At 36.5% G+C, this 14,188-nt stretch overlaps 1 protein-coding gene across 1 annotated transcript in view; it reads right to left on the bottom strand.

Annotated features, from left to right (window-relative positions):
* Positions 1-11,721, bottom strand: part of Pasd1 (PAS domain containing repressor 1) — a 22,200-nt gene extending 10,479 nt beyond the window's left edge. The window contains exons 1-8 of the mRNA XM_031338361.1: positions 11,670-11,721; positions 10,883-11,049; positions 9,813-9,898; positions 7,116-7,205; positions 5,726-5,825; positions 4,600-4,749; positions 3,414-3,544; positions 1,743-1,813 (exon numbers count right to left, since the gene is read on the bottom strand). Of these exons, the coding sequence (XP_031194221.1) occupies positions 1,743-1,813; positions 3,414-3,544; positions 4,600-4,749; positions 5,726-5,825; positions 7,116-7,205; positions 9,813-9,898; positions 10,883-11,049; positions 11,670-11,701 (827 nt within the window). The 5' untranslated portion in view covers positions 11,702-11,721. The remainder of the gene's footprint in view (positions 1-1,742; positions 1,814-3,413; positions 3,545-4,599; positions 4,750-5,725; positions 5,826-7,115; positions 7,206-9,812; positions 9,899-10,882; positions 11,050-11,669) is intronic.
* Between the last annotated feature and the right edge of the window lie 2,467 nt (positions 11,722-14,188).

Below are 14,188 nucleotides of genomic sequence, written 5' to 3'. Positions count from 1 at the left end.
GGGAGCTCCGAGGGTACTAGTTAGTTCATGTTGTTGTTCATCCTAAGGGGCTACAAACCCCTAAGCTTGACCAATGGAGGTTTTGCCTCTTAACCGACAAATATAGACTATCCAGACTCCTCCTGGTTTTCAGTTTAAACCAATTATTGAAGACCAAAAAGTTCACGTCATCCTGGACTTTTTCTCAACCCTGTGCCTTGGCTGCAAAATATTTTTACCCTTTATCCATCTGTTCCCAGGCATGGCTTTTTAAAGGTAGTAAACCACCTGGGACCTCTGTCTCTCCCGCTTACTTCAGACTTTAATGGATCTTTTACCTTAAGTTTCTGTACTTGGCAGAAATGTCTTAAAGCCAAGCTTGGGTGTCTTTGGAAAGCTTAAGACCAAAATTTTACCTCTGATTGGTCTTGCAGGTTGTGCACTGTGGCCCACTCTTGTAATCTCAGCACTTGGGAGGCAGAGCCAGGAGGATTTCTGTGAGTTTGAGGCCAGTCTGTTTGACATAGTGAGTTCTCTAGCTCTCTAGCTCTTTTGCTCTCTTGCTCTCTCTTGCACTTGTGCTCTCTCACCTCTCTCCCTCCTCTCTCCCTCCTCTCCCTCCTCTCCCTCTTCTCCTTCTACCTTTTGCTCTCCTTCCCCCTCCTTCTCCCGTCCTCCTTGCCCTTACCCTTTACCCTCTACTCTCTCTCATACACCCAAACTGACAGACAAAGACAATGTTACCTGCACTGAACATCTTTATACCTGACAGCAAGAGAATGTTTTGCTCCATTGTCCTGTGTGGATCAAGCAGGATATGGGGCACTACTGCATCATTAGAGAAGCTCTTTTGTCCAATACTATATCAAAGGATAGTGAATGGTACTGCCTTTGACTGTAAGACATTGAGGCAACTGTGTTTTGCTTTAAAGCCCCCAATAATGTTCATCTCTAGTTGTTAACAAGTTTGACATATATCCCAATTTATGTCACAGAGGATATCTCTGAGCTACTGAGTCTCCTTGTTCCATGATTAAAAGCTACCATGTCTGCTTTTACTATCCCTATTTTTCAAATCTATTTACTCATTTAATTATTTATTCATTCATTTAGTGGTGTTTATGTGTGTGTGTGTGTGTGTGTGTGTGTGTGTGTGTGTGTGTGTGTGTTTGTCTGTCTGTCTGCCTATTAATGTATGTCACTTGTATGGAGGACAAATGAAAAATCTCAGGAGTCAGGTCTTTCTTTCTGCCATGTGGGTTCCAAGAATTGGACTCACAACCTCAGATGTATATTATATACTCTTTTGTGTCATTTTTACTAGGACCATTATTGAACTAATCTTGGAACTGATACAGACAGTAGTTACAGGATTCCTTCCATATATTAAAATACACAGATCTGAAAGCTGGAAGTAGTATTGCTGGTGTACACAAAACACAAACAAATGGTAGGTAAATGATAGATAGATAGATAGATAGACAGACAGATGAGAAAGTGATAGGCAGAGAGGCAAGAAAAATTCTGTAGTTTTAAACATAATTTGAGTAGTTTAAAAATAAAAATCCATTTATCTTTGATTATTCTGTTGGAAAACAATAAATTATATTAATTTAAAAATTTAATAAGGTAGGTTCAGAACAGCAAATTAGTCATTTTTAGATTCATTAAAATTCTTAGATAATCTTTCTTATTTTGGCTTTATTTAGCAAAAAAAAAAAATGTTTCAGCTCTGCATTACTTACAGCCATGATATCTCTTACCTGCAGTGTACAGTATCATCATCATCCGATTCAATAACTATAACTTTTGTTTGAACCTTAACAGGTTGTACCTGCAAAAATTAGCATATTGGTTGTCATCATTAGTTGTCATCATGTCATCTCTGAGAATCAAACCTACAGCTTTGTACAGAGTAGAGTTCCACCTTCTCCTAGCCCCCTAATTGGCAATTAAATGTATCCATATACCAGAAAAGTTTGACATTTATAGCATGTGTTACATATTCAAGTTACAACTAATCCAAATGTCTTGTCAATGTGATGAAGACACTGGGTTTACAGGAATGAAAACAAGGTATGCACATACAGTGCTTTAGTCCAACGTTAGTAAATCTAGGAATTTCACTTTGATTCAAGTTTAGTGCTCACTAATTTATTCCAGTATACTATAAAGACTTCTCTAACTGCTATCTCTGTTCTCTTGAAATTTGCTTTTCAAAATATCAACTGGTATAGAAACACTATCCTAGAGGCCCAGAGAGAAAAAATGGAGGAAGTCACAGCTAGACTTCATGGTGCCATGATGGAGATGAGTGGTATATGAGTGGGCCAAGCAAAGTTTGTTTTCTCTTTCTCAGAAGATGAAACAGATCTTAGGGCTGAGTCTTATACCTTAGAAGTCTACATTCTTGTGGTAGATGATGGAACTCAGATCCCAGAGGGTTAGTATGAAGGAAGAATGAATGAGGCAATCAAGTCAGACAACTTCCTTCAGTTTTCTCCTCTATACAACTTTCCTCACTGTCTTCAATATGGAGAAGTGGTTTATTCTAAAATTGAATCTTGGAGTGATCTACTATGCTTTCCCAATAGAAACATGGTCCACAGATCAGACCGAGGTCTTTATCTAAGCTGCAAATACTACCAAGTTTACAATGTTCTAATTAGGCCTGTATCCATTTATTCCAAATCCTGGTGTTTCCATCCCCATGACTACAATCAGACCAGAGTCCTGCCATTCACATCTGTTTACCTCCATTCTTGTTTCTTTATACTTCATGTTCTACCTACAAAGCAGCCTAGTGATTTCAGTCCCGCTCATACTCAACCTCTGCTTTCCAGTGTACTTGGTATAAATTCCATATGTATTACTACAGTGAGCAAAGTTCTGTACAATCTATCCCCTGCCTGTTTCCACTATCTCCTTCCCTCTTTCCCCTTATTTGAGTCACATAACCAATTTTATTCCTTCAACTATCCAAATTGAGGTCAATTCAGTCTTGGTATAGATTGCCTTTGTTATCCTTGGGGGTACCCTTTCAAAACACAAATCACCAACTCATTTCTTTATGACACCTGTCATCAGTGCTTTGTCTACTGGCTGCCTGTATGTATTCCCCTGGTACTTAACACAATATCTAGAACATGAAAAGTATCACGTTATTGAAAATATAAACTGAAGGATTTTCAATCTACCACATGCATTTTAATAACTAGGTTTTCCTTTGAACTGTAAAAAGCCTTTACAATTAACTACCTAAGTGTGTAGGTGGGGGAGGACAGAGCCATTAATACATGAAAATTTGCTTTATAACAGAAATATACAAGTTGTTCTTTCCTTACTGAATACTGAGTGTATGTGTACTGATGCCCAGTAGCTGAAAGTGAAAATGATGTGCCCTTCAATGTGGGAGAGATATACAGCATACTCACTGACTTATCCGGTATACGAAGAACAGAAATGTTTCCTACAAGATAGTACTGTTGTTCCCATAACAGCCTTGGAGCAGAAGACCAAATGTTTCTGCTATTAGGACCATAATTTCCGAAAAATACGAATGACTCTAAGGGTGATAGACACAATAGCAATTAAATTAGAAGCTATACTGGCTAAGCAAGCAGGCAGACAAGTGCCACATCACAATGCTGTTTACCACCTCACTGGCATTTTTCAAGCTTCTGAGCCATGGGCTTCTCTGTATCTTCCCTTCCAGCTAAGCTCTCCAGATTCCCCAGATGGTCACCACTAAAATATGAGGCATTGATAATAAAAATCAACTGTGAATTTGTGCTGATGTCAATCTTTTGCTGTTGCCCTGTGGATTCATGTGGTCATCTCTAAAAGAAATGTGTGTGTGCACATGTGTTTGTGTGTGTGTGTGTGTGTGTGTGTGTGTGTGTGTGTGTGTGTGCATGCATCTGTCCAAGTGATTTTTAATGATGTTTCACCTTTAATGTTCAAGAAAGAAACATGAGAAATATTTTAACAAGCATTTGAGGACCTGAAGCACAAAATATACCTTACCTCTGATTAACTCAGATGCTTTATGGCTCTGAAGCAATTAACTTTAATTGTGTATCTTGATTTCTTAGCTTGCACTTTCTTAACCCTCAAAAACTATGTCCCATAGCACACTTGACATAAATTTTATCTATTGAAAATTTTAGAGAAATGGCTTCTTTCCCCAGGTTAGTGTGTAGAGCTTTAGTGTTTATGTTCTATATATTGGTCCTTGATAGGATTTTAGAATTCTAGACTCCAGTTAATCCAATCTGTGGTGTGAATTACGAACTACAAAATTCATGTGTAACTAATTCAAGTTATTCATGGAGTTCCCTTTAAGCTATTCAATGCATTAAACCTTTTTTGATTAGGTTTTTAAAATTATTTTGTTTTGTAAAAGGAGACATCCTCTACCAATATAATTATCCATGTTTCTATATGACCCCACCCTAAAAATTTCACTATTATTTTTAAATGTCTAATATTGCCAGAAATTGTGAGTGTAGCAGTATTAGGGATTTTACAAATGACAATAATACAAGAATAAGTATGTTAACAATCAGGGAATAGAGCACTCATTAACATCATGTAGGTATCATCAGCTGGATTGCTTACCATCATAAGCATCCTGTAGGTGCAACAGGAATTTCACATAGTCATATGTACCTCTCCCCTGACATGTGGTCCTTTTACGACGTCTGCCCCGGACACTCCAACCTACATTTCCTTTTCTTATATAACAGCAAAATTCAATAAGGCTTCCCACTGAAGAGAGCAAGATACAAATAAAGTTATTTAGTCTGATGGATTATTTCAGATGATAATAGTCTTCCTTAGTCAAGATAGCATTTTAAAGAACACAATTTTTTTCCATGAATGCTGGTACACACAGAGATATCGTTTTTGTATCTGTAGAATAAGGCATTAGCCAGAACATAAAGCACTGGTATTTGTATAGCACTATTAAAATTAGAGAAATGCTGCTGTAATTAGGGTTTAGAGGAAAAAATAAGATAGGGTGGGGATAATTTTTTAATAAAATAATTTACTGATTCTTTGAGAATTTCATATACGCATGTGATATATTTTAATCATGTTCATGTCCCACTCCTTCCGACTTCTCTCAGATTTAGTGTCACATCTCCACTCAGTCTTTCCCAACTTTGTGTTCCCCAAAATGTACAATTCCAATGTGTGCTACCCATATCCTTCCACTAGAGCAACTCTTTCATAGGAGTCACCTAAGACCATGTACATAACAGATATTTACATTACCATTCCTAACAGTAGCAAAATTACAGTTATGAAGTAGCAATGAAAATAAATGTATGCTTGGGGTGTTAACACAGCATGAGGAACTGTATTAGAGGCTCTCAGGATTAAGAAGGCTGAGAACCACTGCTAGAGCATGATCAGTCTGCCTTAAAGAAAACTCACTCATCCTCCCCCAGCATCCATCAGCTCTCTCGAGCTCCTTCACTGAAGGTAGGGCTCCTCATCTGAGAGTGAGGGCCCATGAGCTCCTCCCTCATTCTCCAGAGGAAATAATTTTTTAACGTTAGAAATGTAGTATTTGAAATTATAGACTATAAACTTGAATATATTATCAGCAGCTACACTAATATTTTTTCAAAAATTACTAAAGGTAAGACAGCAAGAAATTGTTCAGCTAAGTATTTATTACTTGCCCTTCAAAACTCAAAAATTAAATTAAAAAGAAAAAAAAGCCATGTATACGTACCTTTATCTGACAATGGAAAGTTAAGAATGATCTTCTCAGATACTTCATCCTTTTGTTCATCAAGAACAAGACTTAATAGACTCTTCCCCATAATATCTTCCTGGGGAGAGGGAGAAAGAACAGATTTTGCTTTCTATACTAATGCTATTAGTTTGCCCTGTATCCTTACCATATGAGTTTAGTGCTGCCCATGCCATTTATGCCTATAGGTGCTGTGCTTCAGGCAGTTTGCATTACCCTCCAGCAATTACTCCATGTTACAATGCATTACCTCCCTTAAACAGTTGGATCCTTCCCTACCCATCTCAGAGACCACAGAAGCTATAATCTTCACCCTGTCTTGTTTCCCTCTGTGCCATGAGCCTGGAAAAAAATCTCAGCTCCTCATCCATAGTGTTGTCTCCAATCTTGATCCAAACAAGTGAATGTGGATGGGAAAACCCCACACAACCAGGCTTTCCAGTGACTATTCAACTCTGACAGAAAGCCTTTCCCTGACTCTGCACTTTTTCACTCTTTGATGTGAATCCTTCCTCTTTTGCACCTCCCTCACACTTTCAAGTCCCAAGCCCTCTCTATATTTTAATCCAGCCTTTTTATTTTGATATGAAAAGTTCAATCCTTCCCCCTGTACCATAAAGAAATATTTTTTTCAATAAAAATGTTTTCATTGGTTCATTTATAAAATGGAATGTCTTGAGTCCAAGAACAACCTGGAGCTATATAAGGAGTTTTGGGGCAGGCTGAACTATAGAATACTACCTTATCTTGCCAAGAAAGAAAGGAAGAAAGAAAGAGAGATAAAAGAAAAAAGAAGGAAAGAAAGCCATAATGAAACCCAATTATTTTGTATGCTAATTTTAAAGAAGTTTTTAAACATACAAAAAGTTAAAAATTAAAAATTCAACAAATTTGGTGTGAAATATAAAACAATAAGAGGTGTCATCTATTCTTCCATTGGTAGAAAGAAGGAGATATCATTATAACAAGAATTCCAAGGGCTGGAGATTAGCTCAGTTGGTATATGCTCACCTGATGTCAACAAGGCCTTGCTTTAAATCAAGCATGCAAGCACAAGCACTGAGTCATTTCAAAAGAAGAAAGGAATTTACCATGCTCAGTGAGACTCTTAACAAGAAGCATGTTTTATTTTTCTGCCAGACTTCATCTTAGACACACATCAGAAAAGTGGATAGGGTACAGGGAAGAGTAAGAGCCTTTTCGGGAATCCATCCCAGATTGTTTTTATTGACTTAACACTGAAAGTAGTGGAGAAAATGATACAACAGGGGCATAGCTGGACACCAATGAGTTATATGAGGCTAAAAAGAAATAACTCATGAACAATAATCCAGAATGACCCATTTCCCCAAAAGCTGCAAGAACTTACTGGACAGTAGCCAAGAAGAGGTGACACATTCTGGGATACGAAAACAACTTTTCCGTGTATGTCCAGTACAATTGAAATATTTTCAAATGACTAACAAAGACAGAATAATAACATAATTAAATAGTGGAACAATAATAAAATGATAGCTTTATTTCTAAGTGTATAAATCATTATAATTTAACACAGAAAATGTATTCCATTTCTTACATATCAATAAAGTAGGCACATACTTAATTAAAATTCTATTATTCTGCCTCCTACACAGAATCTACTTAACCTTAAGCATGAGATATTTATCAAATGATGTGTCACTTAGACAAACAAATTTCAGTGTACCCAAAGTTAACACCAAACTTTCCATCACATGCTAGGACGATTAATTTCTGAGTGTAGATTGTCATACTTTAAGCGTTTAATATTTAAATGCTAAAAACATTTAAAGACACATTCATTTATACTTAGCCTGGTGTTCTACTTATAAATATGGTTAGTGCTATTGCTTTTCTGATGTATAATGGATTTGATATTCAAACAAATACTACCTTGCTGAGAACATCTACAATGATTTTTAAATCTATAAAAATGGTTTCAGACATGATTCTACAAATTTTATTAGGGCTTCCTATAGGCAAGTGGATGAGAGGTTCCATATAAGTGTATGAGTATATTTCCAATGGCTACACCTAAACAAAATGTCTCTCCTTCTCTTAGTAACTGTTAATTGCCTAGAGACCCTTTGGAAGGGTTGGGGACTTTGTGTCACTCTCTCTTAGCTATTGTTAACTTGTCTATTAATTCTCAGGGATGGGTTGAGCCTCATGAAATCTTCCTTATCCAATCTATAACAGTAGAAGTGGAAAGTAGCTTAGAAGAGAAAAGGGAATGTGAGAGAAGTGGAAGGACAAGATAAAGTAATGTGGTATAATATGATCAAAATACATTATATAAATGTATGAAAATGCCATTATGAAACTGATTATTACATGCAATTAATATGTGCTAATAAAATAATACACTTGCTTTCAGTAGTAGGACCAAGCTTATACTAAAGTAAAAGAAACAACAGCATAGATGACTATGTCCATGTCATATGCCCATGTATGTTAGAGTCTTGGCTTGTCGGTCACAGATGACTTAGAGTAGAGGTGTGTTACAAGATAGGACAAGAAGTCAGAAACCATGGTATGAAGTCAGATTTCCCAAAAGGTGACATTTAGAGCATGTAAAGTATCAAAATGTTATCCAGTAAAAGAAGATATGGATATGTGTGTGCCTGCCTCAGTATCATCTCTAAGAAGAGGACAAATAAAACTGGGCTACCCTAGGAAGTACTAATCAGATGTCCACATTCACTTAAATTTAGAGTTGTGATCCAGACACTACTTGCATGATCCTCAACAACTCCAATGTTTATTTCAAAGCAGTTCTTCCTTACCCTGTTCTGCAATAAAATGATTATTTTAAGAAACAAGCTCATACAATTCATGCAGATAGATAGTTGCAAATAACAGGACTTCATAGTAGAAAACAAAATGGCAGTTCTTTGAAACAGGCAATACTGGTGATCAATCTCTGATAATGTGAATTGTATCATGAAAAGCATAATTTTTTAAAAATATTTTTATTGTGTGTATGAGTGTTTTTCCCTGCATATATATGCCTGTACACCATGTGTGTGCCTGATACCCATACAAGCCAGAAGAAGGCGTCAGATCCCCTGGACCTGGAGCTACAGCCAATTGTGAGCTGTTGTGTGAGTGCTGGGAATTAAACCCCCATCCTCTGCAAGAGCAACCTGTACTCTTAAGTGATTATCCATATCACCATACCATAATCATTAATGAACCAAACCATTAGTTTCAAATATTCTCTTATTACCTGCTGTGGTTTGGAATTGGTTTGGGTGTATCCTTGCCCAAAGGTTCATGCAAGAGAAGACATTTGTAGCACATAAATAGCAGCTGACCAGCTCCTAGAATCATTATGTGTTAATCAAAAAATTTGTGCTACTTTTACTGGTGTCAGAGTATTGAATCAAGGATTCCCCATATGCTAGACAAGTACTGTTGCTGACCTAATACCCCCAGCTACAATTAAAAACAAAAACTTCAACTTTTTTTCATGAGTCAAAATAATGACTCAAGTTGTCCCTGTTTCCACAGGCTATAAAATTATATGTATCTTTTTTATTTTTGTGCTTAAAAACAGCTGTGATCAAACTTATGACATATTTGTGGCATGAAAAACTTCTCTCAGAAAAGGTTCTCCAGGGAAGTTACTAATACCTGACAGAAGCTAAAAAGTGGTAGAGGAGAAATTTTCCCAGTTTCACAGCACACCCTGCACTCGTGCCTACAACTATCCCTGCAGTTTATAGTCAGCTTCTAGAATAGTTTAAATATGCATTTGGTTTCATAAAACTATTGACAGATTTCAAATGATATACCTTGAGGCCTCTTCACAACACAAATTTCAGTATATGATACCTACGTTTTCTTAGTAAAAGTGCTTGATAGAATAAAAGATGTCTTCATGTGGCTTAGGTTTCCATCTAAGAATGTGTATTGTTATAACATTTGTTGTATTATTGTTTGAAGACTTGTACTTTTCCAGCTGTGCTTTGAAAAGTGATGTAGTGCATCTTGAATTTTATGTGATCCACAAGTAAACATAAACAACAACTAAAAAGACCCTTACCTGAAGAACTATCTTATGAAATTCTTCATAGGTATTAAAAACAGGAACATTGTAATGTTCATAACTTTTTTGTATTTTTGTCGTTCCTTTGCATAAAAGAAATGACAGGTGTTATATTAAAATAATTATTAGATTCCGCACACTTATAATTTAGAGAAATATTTTATTATTTTTAAGAGGCTGCTTATGTGTTCCATAGCTCATGTGTAGAGATTCAAAGACAACTTTTGGGGTTGATTCTCTCCTTCCACCTTTATGTGGGCTCTGTGGATTGAACTCAGGTCATCAGGCTTGCATGTCATGTGCATTTAACCACTGAACCAACCAGTTCTCATAAAGACAAAATTGAAAATCATCCAACAACTTACAGTGTTCTTTTTGGTTCTATCAAAACTCAGGATCCACAATATAGTAGAGAAGTTGAAGAACTCTTCATAGACTCATACTACCAGTCCATAGCTAAAAGCTAAATTGTACTCTTTTCATTTCTGGGCAAAGATCATTAACTGGAGGATCTTCAATCCTCAACAACTATCACTGTTCTTCCTCCTGTTCCCCAGGTCTGCTCAGTGTGTAGCACACCTGAACTTGTCCTCCAGGCCTCTTAATTGACCTAAATCAGTAAAGGAATTCAGTGACACAGCCTCCAACTTCAATGCTTTATGTAAATAAGAATTAGCTCCTCTACGCACAAGAAAAAGAGATTCCCCCTGTGCTAGGTGATTCTGACCTTAGGAAAGGGGTCTCATAGCATGACCTCGGAGTACATTTTTTGTGAGCAGAGGAGCTCAAGTGCCTTCACTGAAGAGGAAATAAGAACAGGGTATGTGTAGAATTGGTACAATAGGATGAAGAGTGCTAGCAGCTATAGCCTTTTTGAAGAGGGTTGAAGAAGTAATGCAATGTGAGGGAGTGGACACGGCCTAGAAAATATTTTGAGAAGTTTAGCCACAAAGAGGACATAGAATCAGGAAAAGTTCTAGAGGAATAAAGAAGTTAAGAAAATAGTTGTTTCACCTAAGATTAAGAAAGTATGAATGGCACAAGAAAGAAATGGACCTAAGTCAAACCTTTTTGAGAAGGTGTAGAGGCAAGAGCAGCCTGATATCTTGCATGCCTTCCTCTAGCTCTCTCTCTAGATGATCCATATCCAAGTTTATCCATTATTTTCTGAAGTCTTTTCAGCAAATTGTGAAGATCTTCATGTGTTGTCTTGGTGCGTAGATTAGAGGCACCCCTAATTAACAGAGAAGTAAAAGTGAGCTTTATGTATTGTAAAGTTGAGGCTAATTATACATATAGTGCTCCAATAGGAAGACTGCAATGAGAGAAAGACAGACTTTTTCATTAATTAAACATCCAATGTCTTCATTATACACAACAACTACTGTGGCAGGATATGTCAGAAAATGGCCTTAATCTCAATACTCAGGTGGGATGGCAGGAGAACTGTGGATTTGATGCAAGTCTTGGGCTAAATAGCATGAGCTAGTCTCCAAGATAATAATAAATAAACAAATAAATAAGTTCTATGTCTATTAAAACAATGAAATGAAAGTCAATGTTCCCACCCTTTGATTGTGAGGCTGTAGCCCATACAATGCCTGGTACTGTTGTTTAGAAATCACTTCAATTACACCTGAATTAGCTTGAATGAAATGGCAAGGCTTTGCCTCCCTTCTGTTCTCACCTGCTTTAATAGTAATTCTGACTACGTCTTCCAATGAGATTGGGTCTGGGAGAATAGAAAACTCAAGGAAGAGACCAAATGCCCTTAAGAGAAACAAGCTTCCCTGATAAAGTTTATTTATCTAGATCAGGGCAGAAAGCCTTGCCAACTGCATTACAAATTCCTACCTTGTGGGGTTTTGACGTGTATTTCTCTCCATTTTTTCAGTCAGGTAAATTTGGATTCTAAAACCAAATAAGACCAATATTTTACTAAGTAAACATCTTTCTATAATCTATAGCATCTACTTGCTGTAGTCTTCTTATGTCTATCTAACTATATGCCTGATAAGTATTCTATGTATATTTTTGCATGTATCCTGTAGTTATCTTGTATCTATCTTCCATCAGTGGATCTTCTACACTGAAGCTATTCTGAGTCTACCTTCCATTTATGGATCATCTATCCCCTAGCTATCATGTGCCCTTGTTCCATCTAGGAATCATCTATGCTCTAGATAACCTGTGTCTATCCCAATCATATTCCCTCTACCTATCAGATGTTTAACTTCCATCTACCAATAGTTCTCCTGTGTCTACATAATCTCTACTATCTTCCACCAATCAGTCATCTATCTTCCACATACCTTATGTCTATCATCAATATGTCTATTACCTATCCTCTTAACAATTGGCTCTATGCCTTCTATCCAACTATCATCTATTCCATAGTAATCCTAACATGTGCCTTTCTCTCATCTATTCATTATCTACATTCCAGCTATCCTGTGTCTATCTATGCTGTAGATATCCTATCTGTCTACTATCTATCCTTTATCTTCTCATCGTGCCACATCCACCATCTATTCTTTAGCTATCTTGTCTTTATTACACTATCATAAATCCTCTAGCTACCCTGAGTCTCTAGACAATGCATGCATACTTTTAACTACCAGAAATCTCTAATCTCTAACCTCTGTTATCACTCTATCTATCTATCTATCTACCTACCTACCTATCTATTTATCTACCAACAATCTAGCATTCCTGTGTCTATCTTCAATCTATCTATCATGTACTCTCTGGCTATCCTTGCCTATATTCTATCTATAATCTATCCTCTAGCTATCTTCTATCCATCAATATATCATCTGTCCTTAAGCTATTCAGGGTTTATAGGTCATCCATGGATAATTTGTCTTCTAGCTGCCCTGTATATCTCCTATCTATCTATCTATCTATCTATCTATCGATCTATCATCAATCCTCTAGCTTTCCTGTGTGTATATTCCATCTATCTGTCATCTATCCTCTAGCTAGCCTGTGTCTCTTTACCATCAATGCATCATTTATCATCTAGCTACCCTGAATCTCTGTGATCTATCTATCTATCTATCTATCTATCTATCTATCTATCTATCTATCATCTATCAATCATCTTGTTATCCTGTGTCTGTATTCTATCTGTCTATATGTCATCTATCTTCTCACTATCCTATATCTCTATACCTTTGATATAGCACATATCCTCTAGCTACCCTGAATCCCTGTAATCTAACTTTTATCTACCCTCTGGCTACACTCTTTCTAGCTTCTAGTCATACATCTAATATCTATGCTCTAGGTATCCTGTGTCTCTATGTTAATCCATGGATCATGGATCTACTAGCTACCCTGCATATCTATCTATCTATCTATCTATCTATCTATCTATCTATCTATCTATAATCCTCTAGCTCTCCTGTGTATGTTTTCCATCTGTTATCAATCCTCTAGCTATCCTGTACCTGTCTTCCATCTATGTTTCATCTATCCTCTAGCTAACCTGTGTCTGTGTTCTATTTATCATCTATTCCCTAGCTATCCTGTTTCTGTCTTCTATGTATTTATCATGTCTCCTAACTACCCTATGTCTCTCTGCCATTTATCTACCATCTATCCTCTAGCTCTCTTGTGTCTGTCTACAATCCATATATCATTTACCCTCGGGCCACCATTTATCTCTCTTCCAGCTACCCTTAACTTTTAGCTCTCCTGGAGTCTCTCTTTCATATAATTACCCTCTTTTCTTTATCTATCCTTTGTCTATCTCCTATTTATCTATCATGTATCCTCTATCTTGTGTTTCTGTCCCATCTATATGTCACCTCTGGGGTCTCTATCTACATCTATTTATCATCTGTTCTTTAGTTCTTCTTTATTATATTGTCCTTTGCTCTCTTTTCTACCATCTACCTATTCTGTGTCTATCATCAAATCTCTTTACCTTTCATCCCATGTCTCTCCTCTATCATATACCTATGAACATATCTAATGTTCATCTTTCTTCTTTCCCTTATACCTCTATTCTTCAATTTATTATCTATTATCTAATTCTGTAATCTATATTTTATCATCTATTGTTTATAATCTATCATCTTTTTAAACCCATGACCTATAATTTATCACCTATTATTCACCATCCTTTATGTATTTTTTTATACAGTATAACCCTCAGGTTAAAACTTGTCAGTATTTAAAAATACAGCCAGTCTGGTCCTTTTTGCTTATCGATAGCATGAGGGTACCAGAGATTGCGAATTGTAGTATAAATAGTATTAATCAAGAAGAGGAGTGCTATTTCATAAAGATCAAGTTATACAACTAAGCTTAAATACCTCAGATAGTTAACTATATAACTTTATACTAACTAAAAACTGATAAGCCGG

This window comes from Mastomys coucha, chromosome X (genome assembly GCF_008632895.1).
Source record: "Mastomys coucha isolate ucsf_1 chromosome X, UCSF_Mcou_1, whole genome shotgun sequence".
In the NCBI taxonomy this organism is placed as follows: Eukaryota; Metazoa; Chordata; class Mammalia; order Rodentia; family Muridae; genus Mastomys; species Mastomys coucha.
Note: the sequence above shows the minus strand (reverse complement) of the source record. Positions and strands in the feature narration are given on the sequence as shown.